At 56.3% G+C, this 23533-nt stretch overlaps 1 protein-coding gene across 1 annotated transcript; it reads left to right on the forward strand.

Annotated features, from left to right (window-relative positions):
- The first annotated feature begins 275 nt into the window (after nt 1–275).
- Nucleotides 276–18407, forward strand: LOC137363412 (pseudouridylate synthase RPUSD4, mitochondrial-like). Its single transcript, XM_068027232.1, has 7 exons — nt 276–490; nt 3330–3501; nt 11804–12005; nt 12986–13079; nt 15989–16139; nt 17587–17684; nt 17785–18407. The coding sequence occupies exons 1-7, from the start codon at nt 305–307 to the stop codon at nt 18001–18003; spliced, it is 1122 nt and encodes a 373-aa protein (XP_067883333.1). The 5' UTR covers nt 276–304; the 3' UTR covers nt 18004–18407.
- The last annotated feature ends 5126 nt before the right edge of the window (nt 18408–23533 follow it).

Raw genomic sequence — 23533 nt, forward strand, 5'->3', positions numbered from 1 at the left:
GGAGAGATGGGGCGGAGTTTGGGGTGAGGGAGGTGGGGTTTGGAGAGATGGGGCAGGGACTGGGGTGAGGGAGGTGGGGTTTGGAGAGATGGGGGCGGGGTTTGGAGAGATGGGGCGGGGTTTGGCGAGTTGGGGGCGGGGACTGGGGTGAGGGAGGTGGGGTTTGGAGAGATGGGGGCGGGGTTTGGGGTCGGGGGGAGGAGTTTGGGTAGATGGGGGCGGGGTTTGTGGAGTGTGGGCGGGGGGCCTCTGACGACAATAACGAGCGCCGGAAGTGAGCCCCCAAGCAGCGGAAGTGGGGTCGATGGCGGCGGCGTGGTGTCTCTGGCGGTTCAGAGCGAGAGCGGGATGGGGTCCGGGATGGGGGGCCAGCAGCAAGGGGCTGCTCTCGGGCTCCGGGCAGCACCGTGCGGGCGAGCCGGGGTCGGCTCGGCTGACGGCGGCTGAAGTGGCGGCGAAGCTCCGGAGGGAGGCGGATGGCCGGCCGCAGGTGACGTCAGCACGCTGGAGGGAGGGCGGGGGCCTGGCGCGGTGACGTCAACTCGCCTGTGCACGTGCGACTCTGACGTAGTCCCGCCTTGTGTGTGACCCGATTACGTCAACTCGCCTGCCTGTGTGTCGGGCTGACGTCAGATGGTCTTGACGTCGTGACATCAGCCGTGGGGTCAATCAAGATGGCGGCTTGACCATTTGGTCAACCCTGCGATGAGGGTCTTGGAGGTTCTGGAAGGTTCCAGGGCGAGGAAGTTAATGTGTCGCCGCTTCCCCCTCTCTAGCGGGGGAGGAGGTGGCTGAATGGGGTCGGGGGAGCCTGTGGAGAGTGGGGTCGGAGGTCCAGTGGAGAGAGGGGTCGGAGGTGATGGGTCATTGTCTCTCTGCCTTGACAGTGCCAACTGATGACCCCGCGATGAGATTCCGACCACATATCCGCCGGAGACCGCCCAATCCCCCCCCTCTGGAACGTCGCCCAATCCCCCCCCTCTGGAACGTCGCCCATTTCCCCCCCCTCTGGAACGTCGCCCATTTCCCCCCCCTCCGGAACGTCGCCCATTTCCCCCCCCTCCGGAACGTCGCCCAATCCCCCCCCTCCGGAACGTCGCCCAATCCCCCCCCTCTGGAACGTCGCCCAATCCCCCCCCTCTGGAACGTCGCCCAATCCCCCCCTCCGGAACGTCGCCCAATCCCCCCCCTCCGGAACGTCGCCCAATCCCCCCCCTCTGGAACGTCGCCCAATCCCCCCCCTCTGGAACGTCGCCCAATCCCCCCCTCCGGAACGTCGCCCAATCCCCCCTCCGGAACGTCGCCCAATCCCCCCCCTCTGGAACGTCGCCCAATCCCCCCCCTCCGGAACGTCGCCCAATCCCCCCCCTCTGGAACGTCGCCCAATCCCCCCCCTCTGGAACGTCGCCCAATCCCCCCCCTCTGGAACGTCGCCCAATCCCCCCCTCTGGAACGTCGCCCAATCCCCCCCCTCTGGAACATCGCCCATTTCCCCTGCCTCCGGAACGTCGCCCAATCCCCCCCCTCCGGAACGTCGCCCATTTCGCCCCCCTCCGGAACGTCGCCCAATCCCCCCCCTCTGGAACGTCGCCCAATCCCCCCCCTCTGGAACGTCGCCCAATCCCCCCCTCTGGAACGTCGCCCAATCCCCCCCCTCTGGAACATCGCCCATTTCCCCTGCCTCCGGAACGTCGCCCAATCCCCCCCCTCTGGAACATCGCCCAATTCCCCCCTCTGGAACGTCGCCCAATCCCACCCCTCTGGAACGTCGCCCAATCCCCCCCCTCCGGAACGTCGCCCAATCCCCCCCCTCTGGAACGTCGCCTAATCCCCCCCCTCTGGAACATCGCCCATTTCCCCTGCCTCCGGAACGTCGCCCAATTCCCCCCCTCTGGAACGTCGCCCAATCCCACCCCTCTGGAACGTCGCCCAATCCCCCCCCTCCGGAACGTCGCCCAATCCCCCCCCCTCCGGAACGTCGCCCATTTCGCCCCCCTCCGGAACGTCGCCCATTTCCCCCCCTCCGGAACGTCGCCCATTTCACCCCCCCTCCGGAACGTCGCCCATTTCACCCCCCCCTCCGGAACGTCGCCCATTTCCCCCCCCTCCGGAACGTCGCCCATTTCACCCCCCCCTCCGGAACGTCGCCCATTTCACCCCCCCCCCCTCTGGAACGTCGCCCATTTCACCCCCCCCCCCCTCCGGAACGTCGCCCATTTCATCCCCCCTCCGGAACGTCGCCCATTTCATCCCCCCCTCCGGAACGTCGCCCATTTCATCCCCCCCTCCGGAACGTCGCCCATTTCATCCCCCTCTCCGGAACGTCGCCCATTTCATCCCCCCCTCCGGAACGTCGCCCATTTCATCCCCCCCTCCGGAACGTCGCCCATTTCATCCCCCTCCGGAACATCGCCCATTCCCCCCCTCCGGAGCGTCGCCCCGACTCCCCACACCCTCTCAGCTCAGCAGCTGCTGAAGCCCTCACCCGTGCCTTCGTTCCCCTCCAGACTTAACTATTCCGACACTCTCCCGGCTGCTCTCCCACATTCCACCCTCTGTAAACTTCAGCTCATCCCAAAACTCCTGCTGATCCCCCCATGTCCGAACTCGCACCGAGTCCCCCTGTGCTCGCAGACCTACACCGGCTCCCAGTCCGGTAACCTCGATTTAAAAATTCTCATTCTCGTTTTCAAATCACTCCATGACCCCTCGCTCCGTCCTCCCTATCTCAGTACCCTCCTCCAGCCCCTACAACCCTCCCTATCTCTGTAACCTCCTCCAGCCCCTACAACCCTCCCTATCTCTGTAACCTCCTCCAGCCCCTACAACCCTCCCTATCTCTGTAACCTCCTCCAGCCCCTACAACCCTCCCTATCTCTGTAACCTCCACCAGCCCCTACACCCCTCCCTATCACTGTAACCTCCTCCAGTCCCGACAACCCTCCCTATCACTGTAACCTCCTCCAGTCCCGACAACCCTCTCTATCACTGTAACCTCCTCCAGTCCCGACAACCCTCCCTATCTCTGTAACCTCCTCCAGCCCCGACAACCCTCCCTATCTCTGTAACCTCCTCCAGCCCCTACAACCCTCCCTATCTCTGTAACCTCCTCCAGTCACTACAACCCTCCCTATCTCTGAAACCTCCTCCAGCCCCGACAACCCTCCCTATCTCTGTAACCTCCTCCAGCATCGACGACCCTCCCTATCTCTGTAACCTCCTCCAGCTCCTCCAACCTTTCCTGCATTCTGCCACCCCGGGGCTCTGGTTGAGGTTACACACTGTGTGAGCGGTTGCTGATGGCGGATAATACTCTTGTTCCCATCCAGGCCGGGACTGCGGAGACCCCCTTGTCTGGGCGCGTCCGGGAGCTGAAACGTCTGAGCCAGCGCCTGCAGCGGGTTCACCCCAACGTACTCGCAAAGGTCCTCAAGAACGGGATTCTTTTTCGCGATGACGAGCTGGTGGTTGTTGACAAGCCTTACGGAGTCCCAATGGAAGGTATGAAACTCAGAGCATGGTGTGCTGGGGAGTGAGGTGGTCCCTGTCCTGGGAGTGTTTGATGGGGGACAGTGTAGAGGGACCTTTACTCTGTATCTAACCCCCGTACTGTACCTGTCCTGGGAGTGTTTGATGGGGGACAGTGTAGAGGGACCTTTACTCTGTATCTAACCCCCGTACTGTACCTGTCCTGGGAGTGTTTGATGGGGGACAGTGTAGAGGGACCTTTACTCTGTATCTAACCCCCGTACTGTACCTGTCCTGGGAGTGTTTGATGGGGGACAGTGCAGAGGGACCGTTACTCTGTATCTAACCCCCGTACTGTACCTGTCCTGGGGAGTGTTTGATGGGGACAGTGTAGAGGGAGCTTTACTCTGTATCTAACCCTCGTACTGTACCTGTCCTGGGAGTGTTTGATGGGGGACAGTGTAGAGGGAGCTTTACTCTGTATCTAACCCCGTACTGTACCTGTCCTGGGAGTGTTTGATGGGGGACAGTGTAGAGGGAGCTTTACTCTGTATCTAACCCCCGTACTGTACCTGTCCTGGGAGTGTTTGATGGGGGACAGTGTAGAGGGAGCTTTACTCTGTATCTAACCCCCGTACTGTACCTGTCCTGGGAGTGTTTGATGGGGACAGTGTAGAGGGAGCTTTACTCTGTATCTAACCCCGTACTGTACCTGTCCTGGGAGTGTTTGATGGGGGACAGTGTAGAGGGAGCTTTACTCTGTATCTAACCCCCGTACTGTACCTGTCCTGGGAGTGTTTGATGGGGACAGTGTAGAGGGAGCTTTACTCTGTATCTAACCCCCGTACTGTACCTGTCCTGGGAGTGTTTGATGGAGGACAGTGTAGAGGGAGCTTTACTCTGTATCTAACCCCCGTACTGTACCTGTCCTGGGAGTGTTTGATGGAGGACAGTGTAGAGGGAGCTTTACTCTGTATCTAACCCCCGTTTTTTTTTTTTTTTCCACAAGGTGACCTTTATACCCCAGGCCCCTTTTATATTTTTCACATCGAGGGGGCCTTTATCCCTCAGGCCCCCTTTATGTACATATTTACAGTTTTAAAATAACTTTATTAAAACAGATAAATAAACAAAAAAACTCAAATTAAAATGCCATTCTCGGCGTCGACGATGCACTCCAGTCCCTGCGGTGCCCACCGGTCGCGGAAGGCCTCAAGCGTACCGGCGGACACCGCATGCTCCTTTTCCAGGGACACCCGGGCGCGAACGTAACCGCGGAAGAGGGGCAGGCAATCGGGGAGGACGGACCCCCCGACGGCCCGCAACCTGGACCTGTGAATTGCCACCTTGGCCAGGCCCAGGAGCAGACCGACGAGGAGATCCTCCTCCCGGCCCGAGCCCCTCCGCACCGGGTGCCCAAAGATCAGGAGCGTGGGACTGAAGTGCAGCCAGAATTTGAGGAGCAGCCCCTTCAGATACTCAAATAGGGGCTGCAACCTCGCACACTCCGTATAAATGTGGAACACGGACTCGTCCAGGCCGCAGAAAGTACAGGTGGCCTGGGAGTCCGTGAACCTACTTAAAAGCCTATTGCACGGGACTGCTCTGTGCAGCACCCTCCACCCCAGGTCCCCGATGTAAAGGGGGAAGACTCCCGCGTAGAGAGACCTCCATCGGGGTTTCCCCTCGCCGCCAGATGGCAACGCGGACCGCCAGGGCGTGTCCGGCCGGCTGACGAGGGCGAGGAAGTGGAGAGTGTGCAGGAACAGCCCGTACAGGAAACCCCTCCGCGCCGATTGGAATGGCACGGAGGGCATTTCCGAGAGGCGGCTCGGGTTGTGCGGGACCAGCTCCCGAGGAGGGTTTCGGGGCCTGGGTCCGATGAGCAGTTCCGGCCGAGCGGGGGTCGGCTCGGCCGGGATCGCTCCGCACTCCCGAGCCCCCTCGCCACCCGCAGTGAGGGGCGCCCCGGGGGTTTCGGCTACTCCTCCGCCCGCCGGACCGTCCCCGGAGTCGGCCGCCCGGACAGCCGAGGCGCTCTCCTCCGCCGGCGGGGGAGCGCCCTGACTGGAGGCGACCATGTTCCAGACTCGGAAAAGATTCCGGTAAAAGACAGGCAACTCCCTCAGAGAGGCGCGGCTAACGGACTCCACCGGGAGCTGCGTGTCGTCTTGAAGGCAGTGACACTGGCGGAAAAAATACGTCGCCAGCGCACACCATCTGGGAGGACGCTCGACGTACAGGTATCTCTGCAGGGTCCGAAGGCGGAGAGTCGCAGCCTGGGTGCGGACGCACACCAGCGACTGACCGCCCTCCTCGATCGGGAGACTCAGGACTGCGGCAGAGACCCAGTGTTTCCTCTTGCCCCAGAAGAAATCGACGAGTTTCTTCTGGATCTTGGTGGCAAATACAGGGGGCGGGGCCAAAGTGACCAACCGGTACCACAGCATGGAGGCCACCAGTTGGTTTATGACCAACGCTCGGCCCCTGTAGGAAAGCACTCGGAGCAGTCCTGTCCAGCGCCCCAGCCGAGCGGTGACTTTCGCCTCCAACTCCTGCCAGTTTGCCGGCCAGGCTTCCTCAGCGGGGCTAAGGTGGACTCCCAGATAGAGGAGGTGCGTGGTGCTCCACGCAAAAGGTGTCATCTCCTCCGGCAGGGAGTCCACCCGCCACTGACCAACCAGGAGTCCGGAACATTTCTCCCAATTGATCCTCGCGGAGGACGCGGCAGAAAAGGTCTGCTGGCAGTCGCGCATCCTCCGCAAGTCAACGGGATCTGTGATTGCGAGGAGCACGTCGTCGGCGTAAGCCGAGAGGACGACCCGCATGGCCGGCTCGCGCAGAGCCAATCCCGTCAACCTCCTGCGAAGCAGGCACAGGAAGGGCTCCACGCAGATGGTATACAATTGGCCGGACATGGGGCACCCCTGACGCACTCCTCTCCCAAATCGAAGGGGCGCCGTCAAGGACCCGTTAACCTTGATTAGACACTCTGCGGCGGCGTATAAAAGTCGGACCCGGGCCACGAAATGCGGCCCGAGTCCGAAAGCGCGCAGAGTCCCGAAAAGGTAATCGTGATCCACCCTGTCGAACGCCTTCTCCTGATCGAGGGAGAGAAAGGCGACCGACTGACCAGTCCTCTGGGAAAGATGGATCAGGTCCCGGACCAGGTGGATGTTGTCCTGGATGGACCGGCCCGGGACTGTGTAGGACTGGTCGGGGTGGATCATGTGGGCCAGCACGGAGCCCAGGCGGGTAGACATAGCCCGGGCAAAGATCTTATAATCCGTGCTGAGGAGGGAGACCGGACGCCAGTTTTTAAGCAGGCGGAGATCGCCCCTCTTCGGCAGCAGGACGATGACCGCCCTGCGCCACGAGAGGGGCATCTCCCCGGTCGCCAGGCTTTCCCCCAGGACCCCCGCGTAATCGTCCCCCAGGACATCCCAGAACGCCCTGAGGAACTCCACGGTCAACCCATCCAGCCCTGGGGATTTGCCCCTCGAGAGCTGGTGGAGGGCGCCAGTCAGCTCCGCCAACGTGAGCGGAGCCTCCAATCCTTCGGCGCCCTCCGGGCTGACCTGCGGCAGGTCCTCCCACAAAACTCTGCGCGCATCCTCACTGGACGGATCCGGAGAGAACAACGCACTGTAATACGTCCGGACCAGGAGGCCCATTCCCTCCGGATCCGTGATGGAGGATCCGTCGTCGGCCAGCAGCTCGACGAGCTGCTTACGGACCCCCCGCCATTTTTCCAGCGAGTAGAAGAAGGGTGAGGCGCGGTCCAAATCTTGCAGGATCTGGATCCGCGACCTCACGTACGCGCCTCGGGACCCTATGAGCTGCAGGTTCCTCAGCGCGCCCTTCTTCTCTTTGTACGCCTGCCACAGGGCCGGGTCCGCGACGGCATGACCGAGGCGGGATTCCAAGTCGAGCACCTCCCTCTCAAGGCGCCCGATCTCGGCTTCCCGCCTTTTGGTCGACCCCTTCGCGTACTCCTGACAGAAGACGCGGATGTGAGTCTTGCCCACATCCCACCATAGCCTCAAGGAGGGGAAGCCCCCCTGCTTCCTTCTCCAGTCGGCCCAGAATCGACAGAACGAGTCCCAAAATCGCACGCCCTCCAGCAGCCGGTTGTTAAAGTGCCAGTACGCGGACCCCGCCCGCGTGCGGAGCGGAGTGAACTCCGCCCACACCAGGCGGTGGTCCGAGCACGGCACCAGCCGTATGGAGGCCGCCGAGACGCGGGAGACGTACGCCTGCGAAATGTAGAGGCGGTCGATTCGCGACCCCCCTCCTCCAGACCTCCACGTGAAGGCGCTGGAGTCGGGATGGAGATTCCGCCAGACGTCCACCAAGTTAAGGGAGCTGATCAGTCCCCTCAACTTCTCCACCGACGCTTGGCCGCGCTGGGGACCGGAGCGATCCCCCACCTCGAGGGTGCAGTTAAAATCCCCCCCGAGGATGATGCACTCGCCGCTATCGATGGAGCTCAAGAGAGCGGACACTTCTTCAAAGAAGCGCGCTTGCAAAGCGCCGGGCCTGGGCGCGTACACATTCACAAAGTGGAGCGGCACGCTACCCAGGCGAACGGCGAGGTGGAGCAAGCGGCCCGGCACTAGCTCCTTGACCCCCAAGATCTCCGGCTGAAAAGTCGGGGCCAACAAGATAGCCACCCCACTAGAAATAGGGGTGAGGTGACTCATGTAGACCCCACCCTGCCACTCCAGGAGCCAGGTGGCTTCGTCTCCCGGAACGGTGTGGGTTTCCTGCAGAAAGCTCACCGCGTATCTCCCTTCCCTAAGGACTGAGAGATTGTGAAATCTGCGGTGAGCCCCTCTGCTGCCGTTGATGTTGAGGCTGGCTATGGTTATCTTCATGTCAAAGGTACTTAAAACCCGTCACCAACAGCTCACTGTGAGGAGGGAGTGGAAGTGCACCTGGCCCTCCACTCCCCCAGCAACCCATTGAGGAACACATTAAAACGGCGCCTCTCAACCAGTTTCACGTCCGCGCGCTTGGCCGCTATCTTAAGGGCGGCACGGACGGACTGGATGATCAGCGCCAGATTCGACCAACGGTCGAGGGCCAGCTGAACTTTATTGCGGCAACCCCTGCAAGCCGCGAGGAAATCCCGGAGTTCCGCCGTGGGGATGAGAGGAGATTCGGTGGGAGGCACGAGGGACTCCACCACCTCACTGGCGATGGAATCAAGATCATCCTCCGTGCCCCGCACCGAATCCCCATCCTCCTCCGGGTCGTCACCGCCAGCGGCCAACACATCCACCACACACTGTGGGGCGGACGTCCCGGCCGCGCCAGCTGGTCCCGCCTCCGTCACGATCCCACCCCCAGGATCGATGGCGGAGGAGTCCTCTCTGGGTTCTATTGTGAAACTGGAGCCTGTAGGCACCAGCGGCTCAGGACCCCCCTCCACCTCCGTCCCCAGGGCAATGAGTGGTCCAGGGGAGACAGAAGTTCCCGACTCCGGGAAACCAGCCGGAGCCGAGATTGGAGGCGGAGGGAGGAGGCTATCTCCCGCTCCGCCAGCACCCACAGGCCCAGCAGGTGGGGCAGCATTCTCAGTTATAACTGGGTCGGGTGTCTCCTGGTTGGTGGTGGACTCCGGCTGGGAGGCCCGACCCTCTGGGGCCTCGCCCTCCCCTTCATTCAGGACACCCGACCCAGTAGCAGTGGCAGAATGGGCGGCTTCCCCAGGCTCCCCCACCACAAGCAGGGCCCCACTTACTCCTTCAGTAGGGGCCTCATGTACCGGGGCCATCCCCTTCCCTCCATCCTGAGGAATTGGGAGCACCTGCCCGGACTTTGCAGCCTTGGTGGTGGCGGTAGGGGAAACCTGGGGACCCGAAACAGGAGACAGCTCCCCTCCAACAGATGGGCCCTGCGCCTCAGGGCCCCTTGTTACCTCTGTGGAGGGGTGCCTTCTCCTCTTTTTCCCAGTTGTGTGCGGAGGCTCAGAGACCTCCATATCATCAGAGGCCTCCACCTCCACACTCTCCTTTTTTTTATTCACCCTGGGCCTGAGCCCAGCCCTGGGGCAAGTTGACTTCCCGAGATCGGGCCTTGGGCTGAGCTCAGGCTCGGGTAGTGTCACGATATCCAGGGGACGCGCCTCTCGATGTTTATTTCTCCTCCGCGCCTTCCTTCCACTTGGACGGTCACCCCCCTCCCTGCCGGAGGCCGTGAAAACCACAGCCTCCGGTACCGACTGAATGGTATCTGGTGGTGGTGTAGTGGGGGTGGGAGGAGGTGCAGCGTCGCCACCCTGGGCCGCTGAGTTGGAGTTGGCAGCCGGGAGGTTGGGGCAGTTCTTACGAACATGCCCCACCCCCTTACAGACATGGCACCGCACCCCGTCCAAGGTCCAGAAGACGCGGTAGGCCGTCCCCTGGAATTCTACATTGAAGTGGCCCTCTGTCACCTCCTCCCGCGCCAGCTGCATGAATAACTGGCGGCGGAAGGAGTAGACGTGTCGGAGGCTGTTCTCCCGAAGACCGAGCGGGACTGGGGTGAGCCCCGTCTTTACCTCCCCCAGATGGTGCAGGTGGGGAAGGAGGAGCTCACCAGGGATGAAGGGTGGGACATTGGATAAAATGAGCCTTTGCGCAGTGGCCTCCAGGGGGTCCACTGGCAGAAAGGTCCCGCCCACGGTGAGCCCCTTGCTCAGAGCCAGGGACACCGCCCGCTCGGTCTTCAGGAAAAACACTGCCTTCCCGTACATTTTAGAGGCTGCAACAATGGCCGAAGGGCCGACAACCTCGGCCATTGCTTTCACGCATGCCTCTATAGTCATGTTCGGGTGGACGTAGCTCTTGACCCCATGCTTCGTTGTTAATAAAGCAAAAGGTGACGGGGCAACAGGTGCAGCTGCAGCAGCCGCAGCAGCATATGAACGGGAAGGCCCCGCCACCGGCGAAGAGGGGCTTGCCATGGGGTCTAAGAGCTACGTCCACCCCCAAGAAACAAAACAAATTTACACAATTTTTAAAAAAAAGCAAACTTTAAACAAGGTGGAGTGGGAGTAGAGGAGGATGGGGTAGGATGGTAAAGGAAATGGGGAGGATAGGTGACTGAGGCGACTGAGTGGAGGAAGGGAGAGAAAGGCTGAAAAGGATGTTTGATCCAACTGCCAGTTGGAGCACCTTTATAACAATTAGTCCAAAACTGTTTGTTGTCTTCCAGTTGGGGGAGGCTTCTTCGCCCGGGACGGCTGGAGCCGCCCAGTACTCTCCTCTTCTGATTTTAACAAGACAGTCTTCACCCGGGCAACTCCAGCTGTCCCGAGCAGGCAGTTGGGGTGGGGAGGGAGCTCCCTGTGTGCAAACACCAATACAAACACAGGGGCCCCTACTGGATTTGGCTGCCCCACCCCTGAGTCTTCAGGCCTCTTCTCCCTCCCCCAAACAGTTTAAACTTCAGAGTCTTTCAGGTGCCCTGACACCCACCTTTCCAGAAAAATTGCAGCCTTCCTTGATGGTTTCCCTCCACTCTGTATTCACCTTTCTCCAGTCTCTCTCCCCAGTTGCTGCAGTTTCCACTCTCCACTCTGCAATTGCTGCAGCACAGGTGCAGCTGCTCCCCCTGATTGCTGGCAGGAAGTGCTCCAAATTGACCAGCCAATCCCCGTACTGTACCTGTCCTGGGGAGTGTTTGATGGGGGACAGTGTAGAGGGAGTTTTACTCTGTATCTAACCCCCGTACTGTACCTGCCCTGGGGAGTGTTTGATGGGGGACAGTGTAGAGGGAGCTTTACTCTGTATCTAACCCCCCGTACTGTACCTGTCCTGGGAGTGTTTGATGGGGACAGTGTAGAGGGAGCTTTACTCTGTATCTAACCCCCGTACTGTACCTGTCCTGGGAGTGTTTGATGGGGACAGTGTAGAGGGAGCTTTACTCTGTATCTAACCCCTGTACTGTACCTGTCCTGGGAGTGTTTGATGGGGGACAGTGTAGAGGGAGCTTTACTCTGTATCTAACCCCCGTACTGTACCTGTCCTGGGAGTGTTTGATGGGGGACAGTGTAGAGGGAGCTTTACTCTGTATCTAACCCCCGTACTGTACCTGTCCTGGGGAGTGTTTGATGGGGGACAGTGTAGAGGGAGATTTACTCTGTATCTAACCCCCGTACTGTACCTGTCCTGGGAGTGTTTGATGGGGGACAGTGTAGAGGGAGCTTTACTCTGTATCTAACCCCCGTACTGGACCTGTCCTGGGAGTGTTTGAGTCAGGGTTTGTTGGGTGAGTTTCCCTATTCATGGGGAGCCAGTGGGTAAATCACAGAATGACCTTTGTAACTCTTTACCCCTGCTCTGTGCAGCTGGCCCAGGGACGGGCACCAGTGTGCTGGAGGTGTTGCCCATCCTTGCCAAGATGCTGCATGGCATGAAGGCAGAGCCTCTGCACATCTGCCATCGGTTGGACAAGGACACTAGTGGTGCCATGATCCTCACACGGGACGAGAAATCGGCACAGGATCTACAGCATCGCTTCAGAACACACCAGATCACCAAGAAATACTGGTACGGACAGTGAGGGGAGTAACTGTGTTAACCCCCTGTCTCTCACTCCCTGTGTGTGTATAACTGTGTTAATCCCCTGTCTCTCACTCCCTGTGTGTGTATAACTGTGTTAATCCCCTGTCTCTCACTCCCTGTGTGTGTATAACTGTGTTAATCCCCTGTCTCTCACTCCCTGTGTGTGTGTATAACTGTGATAATCCCCTGTCTCTCACTCCCTGTGTGTGTATAACTGTGTTAATCCCCTGTCTCTCACTCCCTGTGTGTGTATAACTGTGTTAATCCCCTGTCTCTCACTCCCTGTGTGTGTGTATAACTGTGTTAATCCCCTGTCTCTCAGTCCCTGTGTGTGTATAACTGTGTTAATCCCCTGTCTCTCACTCCCTGTGTGTGTGTGTATAACTGTGTTAATCCCCTGTCTCTCAGTCCCTGTGTGTGTGTATAACTGTGATAATCCCCTGTCTCTCACTCCCTGTGTGTGTGTATAACTGTGTTAATCCCGTCTCTCACTCCCTGTGTGTGTGTATAACTGTGATAATCCCCTGTCTCTCATTCCCTGTGTGTATAACTGTGTTAATCCCCTGTCTCTCACTCCCTGTGTGTGTATAACTGTGTTAATCCCCTGTCTCTCACTCCCTGTGTGTGTATAACTGTGTTAATCCCCTGTCTCTCACTCCCTGTGTGTGTGTGTATAACTGTGATAATCCCCTGTCTCTCACTCCCTGTGTGTGTGTATAACTGTGTTAATCCCGTCTCTCACTCCCTGTGTGTGTATAACTGTGTTAATCCCCTGTCTCTCACTCCCTGTGTGTGTGTGTATAACTGTGATAATCCCCTGTCTCTCACTCCCTGTGTGTGTGTATAACTGTGTTAATCCCGTCTCTCAGTCCCTGTGTGTGTGTATAACTGTGTTAATCCCCTGTCTCTCTCTCCCTGTGTGTGTATAACTGTGTTAATCCACTGTTTCTCTCTCTCTCTCTCAGGGTGATTACTGTTGGTGTTCCAGTGCCAGCTGAAGGAGTCATCGACATTCCCATCATCGAGAGGGAGGTCAGCATTCCAAGGAAGCATTTTAAGGTCAGTGAATAACTGCCCTCCCTCTGCACTCATCAAACACTCCCAGGACAGGTACAGCACGGGGGTTAGATACAGAGTAAAGCTCCCTCTACACTGTCCCCCATCAAACACTCCCAGGAGAGGTACAGCACGGGGGTTAGATACAGAGTAAAGCTCCCTCTACACTGTCCCCCATCAAACACTCCCAGGACAGGTACAGTACGGGGTTAGATACAGAGTAAAGCTCAATCGACACTGTCCCCGAACACTCCCAGGACAGGTACAGTACGGGGGTTAGATACAGAGTAAAGCTCCCTCTGAACTGTCCCCCATCAAACACTCCCAGGACAGGTACAGTACGGGGGTTAGATACAGAGTAAAGCTCCCTCCACACTGTCCCCATCAAACACTCCCCAGGACAGGTACAGCATGGGGGTTAGATACAGAGTAAAGCTCCCTCTACACTGTCCCCATCAAACACTCCCAGGACAGGTACAGTACAGGGGTTAGATACAGAGTAAAGCTCCCTCTACACTGTCCCCCATCAAACACTCCCAGGACTGGTACAGTACGGGGTTAGATACAGAGTAAAGCTCAATCGACACTGTCCCCGAACACTCCCAGGACAGGTACAGTACGGGGGTTAGATACAGAGTAAAGCTCCCTCCACACTGTCCCCCATCAAACACTCCCAGGACAGGTACAGTACGGGGTTAGATACAGAGTAAAGCTCAATCGACACTGTCCCCGAACACTCCCAGGACAGGGACAGTACGGGGGTTAGATACAGAGTAAAGCTCCCTCCACACTGTCCCCCATCAAACACTCCCAGGACAGGTACAGTACGGGGGTTAGATACAGAGTAAAGCTCCCTCTACACTGTCCCCATCAAACACTCCCCAGGACAGGTACAGCACGGGGGTTAGATACAGAGTAAAGCTCCCTCTACACTGTCCCCATCAAACACTCCCAGGACAGGTACAGTACGGGGGTTAGATACAGAGTAAAGCTCCCTCTACACTGTCCCCATCAAACACTCCCCAGGACAGGTACAGCACGGGGGTTAGATACAGAGTAAAGCTCCCTCTACACTGTCCCCATCAAACACTCCCAGGACAGGTACAGTACAGGGGTTAGATACAGAGTAAAGCTCCCTCTACACTGTCCCCCATCAAACACTCCCAGGACTGGTACAGTACGGGGTTAGATACAGAGTAAAGCTCAATCGACACTGTCCCCGAACACTCCCAGGACAGGTACAGTACGGGGGTTAGATACAGAGTAAAGCTCCCTCCACACTGTCCCCCATCAAACACTCCCAGGACAGGTACAGTACGGGGTTAGATACAGAGTAAAGCTCAATCGACACTGTCCCCGAACACTCCCAGGACAGGTACAGTACGGGGGTTAGATGCAGAGTAAAGCTCCCTCCACACTGTCCCCCATCAAACACTCCCAGGACAGGTACAGTACGGGGGTTAGATACAGAGTAAAGCTCCCTCTACACTGTCCCCATCAAACACTCCCCAGGACAGGTACAGCACGGGGGTTAGATACAGAGTAAAGCTCCCTCTACACTGTCCCCATCAAACACTCCCAGGACAGGTACAGTACGGGGGTTAGATACAGAGTAAAGCTCCCTCTACACTGTCCCCATCAAACACTCCCCAGGACAGGTACAGCACGGGGGTTAGATACAGAGTAAAGCTCCCTCTACACTGTCCCCCATCAAACACTCCCAGGACTGGTACAGTACGGGGGTTAGATACAGAGTAAAGCTCCCTCTACACTGTCCCCCATCAAACACTCCCAGGACAGGTACAGTACGGGGGTTAGATACAGAGTAAAGCTCCCTCGACACTGTCCCCCATCAAACACTCCCAGGACAGGTACAGTACGAGGGTTAGATACAGAGTAAAGCTCCCTCTACACTGTCCCCCATCAAACACTCCCAGGACAGGTACAGTACGGGGGTTAGATACAGAGTAAAGCTCCCTCTACACTGTCCCCCATCAAACACTCCCAGGACAGGTACAGTACGGGGGTTAGATACAGAGTAAAGCTCCCTCTACACTGTCCCCGAACACTCCCAGGTTAGGTACAGCACAGGGGTTAGATTTGCCCTCCGTGCCATTCCAATCGGCGCGGAGTGGTTTCCTGTACGGGCTGCTCCTGCACACTCTCCACTTCCTCGCCCTCGTCAGCCGGCCGGACACGCCCTGGCGGTCCGCGTTGCCATCTGGCGGCGAGGGGAAACCCCGATGGAGGTCTCTCTACGCGGGAGTCTTCCCCCTTTCCATCGGGGACCTGGGGTGGAGGGTGCTGCACAGAGCAGTCCCGTGCAATAGGCTTTTAAGTAGGTTCACGGACTCCCAGGCCAGCTGTACTTTCTGCGGCCTGGACGAGTCCGTGTTCCACATTTATACGGAGTGTGCGAGGTTGCAGCCCCTATTTGAGTATCTGAAGGGGCTGCTCCTCAAATTCTGGCTGCACTTCAGTCCCACGCTCCTGATCTTTGGGCACCCGGTGCGGAGGGGCTCGGGCCGGGAGGAGGATCTCCTCGTCGGTCTGCTCCTGGGCCTGGCCAAGGTGGCAATTCACAGGTCCAGGTTGCGGGCCGTCGGGGGGGTCCGTCCTCCCCGATTGCCTGCCCCTCTTCTGCGGTTACGTTCGCGCCCGGGTGTCCCTGGAAAAGGAGCATGCGGTGTCCGCCGGTACGGTTGAGGCCTTCCGCGACCGGTGGGCACCGCAGGGACTGGAGTGCATCGTCGACGCCGAGAATGGCATTTTAATTTGAGTTTTTGGTTTATTTATGTTTTTAATAAAGTTACTGAAAGAAATATGTCTATAAAGGGGGCCTGAGGAATAAAGGCCCCCTTAAAGTAACAACGGGGTTAGATACAGAGTAAAACTCCCTCTCTCTTATACAGATGGCTTTGGCTCCTCTCTTCCGTGTTGGAGATGTTGAGGGGACGATGGTGAGAGTCCGTCAGAGTCGTGCTGCTCACAGCGCTGTGACGTACTACAAAGTTCTAGAAACTTCTGGATCCGTGGCCCTGGTGGAGCTGCAGCCAACCACAGGTTAATGAGCGGGCGAGGACTGGGATTCTGACACCGGGTGTCCATTCAGACCCTCACACGCAAAACAACTCTTTTTATCAAGTGCCTGTTATGTGGTGAAATGTACCTCGGGTGCTTCACAGGGGCGTTATCGAGCAAAACTTAACCACAAGCCCATGCGAGGGGGTATCAGGGACTGGCGATCGAAAGCTCAGTCAAAGAGGTCGGTGTTAAGGAGCAGAGAGAGAGGCGGAGAGGGTCAGGGAGGGAATTCCAGAGCTCAGGGCCCCCAGGCAGCTGAAGGGACGGCCGCCAATGGTAGAGGGATGGGAATCGGGGGATGGTCAAGAGGCTGGAATTGGAGGAGTGCAGAGGTCTCGGAGGGTCGTAGGGGGCTGGAGGAGGTTACAGAGATAGGGAGGGTTGTAGAGGCTGGAGGAGGTTACAGAGATAGGGAGGGTTGTAGAGGCTGGAGGAGGTTACAGAGATGGGGAGGGTTGTCGGGGCTGGAGGAGGTTACAGAGATAGGGAGGGTTGTAGGGGCTGGAGGAGGTTACAGAGATAGGGAGGGTTGTCGGGGCTGGAGGAGGTTACAGAGATAGGGAGGGTTGTCGGGCCTGGAGGAGGTTACAGAAATCGGGAGGGTTGTAGGTACTGGAGGAGGTTACAGAGATAGGGAGGGTTGTAGGGGCTGGAGGAGGTTACAGAGATAGGGAGGGTTGTCGGGCCTGGAGGAGGTTACAGAGATAGGGAGGGTTGTAGGGGGCTGGAGGTGGTTACAGAGATAGGGAGGGTTGTAGGGGGCTGGAGGTGGTTACAGAGATAGGGAGGGTTGTAGGGGGCTGGAGGAGGTTACAGAGATAGGGAGGGTTGTCGGGCCTGGAGGAGGTTACAGAGATAGGGAGGGCAAGCAGGAGGGATTTGGGATGTGAAGAGCAGAGGGCTGATGCGCTGGCCTGAAGGTCCCGGAATCAGTAGGGCTCTTCGCCCTGGAGAGGCGTCACCCAAGGATGGCCCACAGTGAGGTCGGCCTCTTTAAGCTCCATGCCTGCGTGTTGCGTCACTGTGTTTGAAGTATTCCTGTTTGGGCCTTTCCACAAGATGGCCGTTAGCGCAGTCCCCTTGACTGTGACAACGGTTCAAAGTGCCCTCCTCCTCCACCTGTCCCAGGAGTAGGCCATTCAGCCCGTCCAGCATTCAGTTAGATTCTAGCGGATCATCTCCCTCCATGCTACTATCCCTTGATGTCATTTGTATCCTGATATCTGTCGATTTGTGTCTTGAACATGTTCAGTGACTGGGCTTGCACAGCCCTCTGGGGGGGGCGGGGAGAGAATCCCAAAGATTCACCAGCCTCGTGAGTGAAGAAATTCCTCCTCATCTCCGTGTTAAATGGCCTCTTATTCTGTGCCTTGTTCTGCTTTGTGACCACCTCTCCCCCCCCCCACCTCTCTCTCTCTCTCCGCAGGAGTCAAGCACCAGCTACGGGTACATGCGGCTCTGGGACTTGGTTGCCCGATCCTTGGTGATCACAAATACTCAAACTGGAGCAGCCTGCAGCCACAGGTACGTCACTGGATGGGGGAATCTCGGCGGGAACAGGAGCTTTTGTTGGCTAACATCCGGATATTTCTCCTCTCTCTCTCTCCACCTCCGTCTGTTACAGAAATTGCCGGAAGGCGTGCTGAGGCGCTTGGGGTTGACCCAGCCCAAGTGCCGCCACCTGCCGCTTCACCTCCACGGCCGGGAGCTGACCGTCCCGGGACCCGGGGGCGGCTCGGGGGAGCCCCTGCTCCACGTGGTCTGCAGGCCCCCCCGATTCTTCCTGTGCTCCCTGAAGAGACTGAGGATGAAGCTGCCCTCGGCACCCCCGCAAGGGGCCTGAGCCCGCCCAGCGACGGCTGGCGCGCGGGGAGGAGCCGGTTTCGATGGCCGTTCGCCCGCAGGACGGCGGGATTCGCTGCACTGGACCGCGGGGAAAGGGAGCTGAGGACACGGACGCGCCCCCTTCCCGCTCACCGTGACAGTCATGGACTGACTTACATTCGGCGAGGGGTTTAATATGACACTGGGATTCTGGTCGTGATTTTTTTAAAATCAGCTGATCGATGTGTTATCGGAGTGTTTGTGGGATCTTGCTGTGCGTTCCGTACATTCCAACAGCCAGCACACTTGGGGAAAGGTGCTGCGTTGACTGGGCAGGGCTTTGGGATGTCCTGCAGTGGTGAAAGGCACTGGAGAAATGTAATTCTGACTTTGGGTGTGAAATACAAACTGCAGCAGATCAGAGACACAGCGTCTGACTGATTCACACTTCAAACATCTCTCCAATGGAAGGAGACCACACACATTCACACTCACTCACTCACCCACACACACACACACACAAATAAACGAAAAAATATTCCCATTATCTGAGAATACTTTGAAAGTAACTGATACCCCAAATTACAGAGCGAGCTCCTTTCTTGATTTATTAAAACCTCACACCCCACACTTCGAGATCTTACGCTCTGCCTGGATGGTGAACGCTTTGCAGTTAAAAGTCCCAGATCCCTCCCAGTTACAACGGGTTGTATCTCTCTGACTTTTTCTCGAAGTCACTGGCCTCTCCCCCGCGGTCCTTCTGGATGTAGATGCCATCTAGAAATCTGTTGAATTTATCGGGATTTACAAGCCAGTAGCCTTTTGTCCTTTCCCACTATGCAAATCCCGCAAATCTGGCTTCAGCAGAACCACCCCAGGCTTTCCAATTGCTTCCATGAGTTAGCAGTGGCCACTCACGTTCGCATTCTCCGAGTCACGGGCTCCTTGTTTACGATCAGAAAGTCTCGGGAGGGTGAAACCCATCATTCTTCAGCTGTTGCCCCATGCAGACACTGCTTTTCACAAGGGATTGGTTTCCTTATTGCCCTGGCGACCAAGATCCCCCCATATTGCCTCCAAGCAGAATCGGGGTGAGGTCACCTGACTTTTTGGCCGCCATCTTAAAGGACATTAAAAATCTGAGTATTTGAGGGCAAAAAGGTAGACGGAGAAAACCGGAATTTAAATATTTAAATTAATAAAATGAATACATTTAAATCGACTTCCCTCCGGGTCCGCCGTGATATTCGGCGCAGGGGCCGTCACTCCTGCACCTTCAACTCCGCGGTCGGAGAAAGGCGGCACCTGGGGGAGAGGACGATGGGGAGGAGGTAATATTTTCATTGGGGCCCTTTATAAAGGGCACCAGAGCCTGCACACAGGCAGCTGTCACCATTGCCAGGGATGGGCCGCTGCCCCCCCCCCAACGTGACTGGGGGGAATGGGCCGACCCGGCTAGTTAAATGAGCCGCCAACATGGGAGATTTTGGCGGCTCTTTGGCATGAGAGAGAGAGAGAGAGATAGTGTGAGAGAGACAGGGACAGAGAGAGTGAGACAGAGAGATAGTGAGGGACAGCGAGAGACAGAGAGATAGAAACAGAGAAAGAGGGACAGAGAGAGTGACAGTGAGACAGAGAGAGAGAATGAGACCGAGAGAGTGTGAGAGAGGAAGAGAGAGAGACAGAGACAGAGAGTGAGAGTGAGTGACAGAGAGAGAGAAAGACAAAGACAGAGGGACAGAGAGTGAGAGAGGGACAGAGAGAGAGAGACGGAGAGAGAGATAGTGTGAGAGAGAGAGATAGTGAGGGACAGAGAAATAGAAACAGAGAAAGAGGGACAGAGACAGAGAGAGAGACAGTGAGAGAGACAGAGGGAGAGTGAGATTGAGTGACAGAGAGAGAGATAGTGAGACAGAGAGAGAGAGAGAGAAAGACAGAGAGAGAGAGAGAGAAACAGAGAGACACACAGAGAAACAGAGAGAGGGGCAGAGAGAGAGAGAGAGAGTGATACAGAGGGAGAGAGTGAGTGTCAAAGAGAGAGGGACAGACAGACCGAGAGAGATAGTGAGAGAGAGAAACAGAGAGAGATAGTGCGACAGAGACACAGAGAGAGAGGCAGAGTGAGAGAGAGAGAGAGACAGAGAGTGAGGGGCAGAGAAAGAGAGAGAGACAGTGAGTGAGAGAAAGAGTGGGACAGAGAGAGACACACACAGAAAGAGAGAGGGAGAGAGTCAGAGAGAATAGGACAGAGAGAGACAGAAAAACAAAGAGAGGGACAGAGAGAGTGTGAGAGAGAGAGAGAGCGGGACAGAGAAAGAGAGTGAGAGACACAGAGAGAGAGAGAGGCAGAAAGAGAGTGAGACACACACAGAGTGAGTGATAGAGAGGGAGAGAGTGAGACAGAGAGAGTGAGTGTCAGAGAGAGAGGGAGAGAAACAGAGAAAGAGAGAGGGAGACAGAGAGATAGTGAGAGAGACAGAAAAACAAAGAGGGACAGAGAGAGACAGAGACAGAGAGGGAGAGAACAGAAAGCGAGAGGGACGGAGCGACAGAGAGATAGTGAGACAGAGAAAGAGAGAGAGAGGGCCAGAGAGAAATTGAGACAGAGAGAGTGTGACAGAGAGAGAGAGAGAGAGTAGGACAGAGGGAGATAGTGAGACAGAGAAACGGAGAGAGAAAGACAGAGAGGGAGAGGGACAGAGAGAGAGTGAGACAGGGAGAGGGAGAGACAGGCAGAGAGAGCGAGACGGAGAGGGGGACAGAGAGAGATCGTGAGACAGAAACAGAGAGGGACGGAGAGAGAGACAGACAGAGAGACAGAGAGGGACAGAGAAACAGAGAGAGAGAAAGACAAAGAGACAGAGAGAGAGTGAGTTAGAGAGAGAGACAGAAACAGAGAGACTAACCGAGAGAGACAGAGAGAGAGAAACAGAAAGAGAGATGGAGGTAGAGACAGAGAGACAGACAGAGATTGAGATGGAGAGACACAGTGAGAGTGAGACAGACACAGAGAGTGAGACAGAGAGTGATAGTGAGACAGAGAAACAGAGAGTTAGAGACTGAGACAGTGAGACTGAGACGGGGAGAGAAAGAGAGAGACACAGAGTGAGAGAGACAGAGAGGGAGAAACAGAAAGACAGAGGGACGGAGAGAGAGAGATAGTGAGACATAGAAACAGAGAGAGGGACAGAGAGAAAGTGTGACAGAGAGATAGTGAGACAGAGAGAGAGCGAGACGGAGAAGGAGACAGAGAGAGATCGTGAGACAGAGAAACAGAGAGAGGGACGGAGAGAGAGATAAAGAAACAGAGTGTGAGACAGCGAGAGAGAAAGACAGAGAGAGACTGAGACAGAGAGTGTGAGACACGGAGTGAGACAGACGGAGAGAGAGAGAGAAAGAGAGATGGAGAGAGAGAGATTGAGACAGACACAGAGAGTGAGACACAGAGGCACACAGAGAGAGACAGAGAGTGTTCGTGAGACAGAGAAACAGAGAGAGGGACAGAGAGAGAGGAAGCCAGACAGAGAGAGAGTGAGACAGACACAGAGAGAAACAGAGTGAGAGTGTTCGTGAGACAGAAACAGAGAGAGAGAGAGACAGACAGAGAGAGAGAGTGAGACAGACACAGAGAGAGAAACAGAGAGAGTGAGAGTGTTCGTGAGACAGAGAAACAGAGAGAGAGGAAGACAGACAGAGAGAGAGAGGAAGACAGACAGAGAGAGAGAGACAGACAGACAGAGAGAGAGAGTGAGAGACTGAGACAAGTGAGAGAGTGTGACAGTGAGACAGAGAGGGAGAGACAGACAGAGAGGGAGTGACAGAGAGTGGAGAGAGGGACAGAGAGAGAGAGAGACTGAGAGAGAGAGAGACAGTGAGAGACTGAGACTGAGACAGAGAGAGAGAATATTAGAGAGTGAGAGAGACAGAGAGAAAGAGTGAGACAGAGAAAGTGAGACACAGAGGGAGTAAGAGTGACAGAGAGACGGAGAGAGACAGAGAGAGAATGAGTGAGAGACAGAGACAGAAAGAGAGTGAGACACAGAGATTGAGCGAGACCGAGAGTGTGAGACAGAGAGGGAGTGAGAGTGACAGAGACACAGAGAGAGACGGAGTGAGACAGAGAGTGAGAAAGACTGAGTGAGACAGAGAGACGGAGAGTGAGATACTGAGGGATAGGATCTATTCCCATTTGGAAGAAAATGGGCTTATCAGTGATAGGCAACATGGTTTTGTGCAGGGAAGGTCATGTCTTACCAACTTAATAGAATTCTTTGAGGAAGTGACAAAGTTGATTGATGAGGGAAGGGCTGTAGATGTCATATACATGGACTTCAGTAAGGCGTTTGATAAGGTTCCCCATGGTAGGCTGATGGAGAAAGTGAAGTCGCATGGGGTCCAGGGTGTACTAGCTAGATGGATAAAGAACTGGCTGGGCAACAGGAGACAGAGAGTAGCAGTGGAAGGGAGTTTCTCAAAATGGAGACGTGTGACCAGTGGTGTTCCACAGGGATCCGTGCTGGGACCACTGTTGTTTGTGATATACATTAATGATTTGGAGGAAAGTATAGGTGGACTGATTAGCAAGTTTGCAGACAACACTAAGATTGGTGGAGTAGCAGATAGTGAAGGGGACTGTCAGAGAATACAGCAGAATATAGATAGATTGGAGAGTTGGACAGAGAAATGGCAGATGGAGTTCAATCAGGGCAAATGCGAGGTGATACATTTTGGAAGATCCAATTCAAGAGTGAACTATACAGTAAATGGAAAAGTCCTGGGGAAAATTGATGTACAGAGATTTGGGTGTTCAGGTCCATTGTTCCCTGAAGGTGGCAATGCAGGTCAATAGAGTGGTCAAGAAGGCATACGGCATGCTTTCCTTCATCGGACGGGGTATTGAGCACAAGAGTTGGCAGGTCATGTTACAGTTGTATAGGACTTTGGTTCGGCCACATTTGGAATACTGCGTGCAGTTCTGGTCGCCACATTACCAAAAGGATGTAGATGCTTTGGAGAGGGTGCAGAGGAGGTTCACCAGGATATTGCCTGGTATGGAGGGCGCTAGCTATGAAGAGAGGTTGAGTAGGTTAGGATTATTTTCATTAGAAAGACGGAGGTTGAGGGGGGACCTGATTGAGGTGTACAAAATCATGAGAGGTATAGACAGGGTGGATAGCAAGAAGCTTTTTCCCAGAGTGGGGGATTCAATTACTAGGGGTCACGAGTTCAAAGTGAAAGGGGAAAGGTTTAGGGGGGATATGCGTGGAAAGTTCTTTATGCAGAGGGTGGTGGGTGCCTGGAACGCATTGCCAGCGGAGGTGGTAGACGCGGGCACGATAGCGTCTTTTAAGATGTATCTAGACAGATACATGAATGGGCAGGAAGCAAAGAGATACAGACCCTTAGAAAGTAGGCGACAGGTTTAGATAGAGGATCTGGATCGGTGCAGGCTTGGAGGGCCGAAGGGCCTGTTCCAGTGCTGTAATTTTCTTTGTTCTTTGTTCTTTGAGAGACAGAGACAGTGAGAGACAGACAGACAGAGAAAGAGA

This window comes from Heterodontus francisci, unplaced genomic scaffold (genome assembly GCF_036365525.1).
Source record: "Heterodontus francisci isolate sHetFra1 unplaced genomic scaffold, sHetFra1.hap1 HAP1_SCAFFOLD_823, whole genome shotgun sequence".
NCBI lineage: Eukaryota > Metazoa > Chordata > Chondrichthyes > Heterodontiformes > Heterodontidae > Heterodontus > Heterodontus francisci.

Bases quoted from the DNA above. Each gene is read 5' to 3' on its own strand.
- LOC137363412 (XM_068027232.1), top strand. From the start codon at position 305: ATGGCGGCGGCGTGGTGTCTCTGGCGGTTCAGAGCGAGAGCGGGATGG. The intron at 13,080-15,988 runs GTCAGTGAATAA...TCTCTTATACAG, and splicing joins TTCCAAGGAAGCATTTTAAG to ATGGCTTTGGCTCCTCTCTT. The intron at 17,685-17,784 runs GTACGTCACTGG...CGTCTGTTACAG, and splicing joins GGAGCAGCCTGCAGCCACAG to AAATTGCCGGAAGGCGTGCT.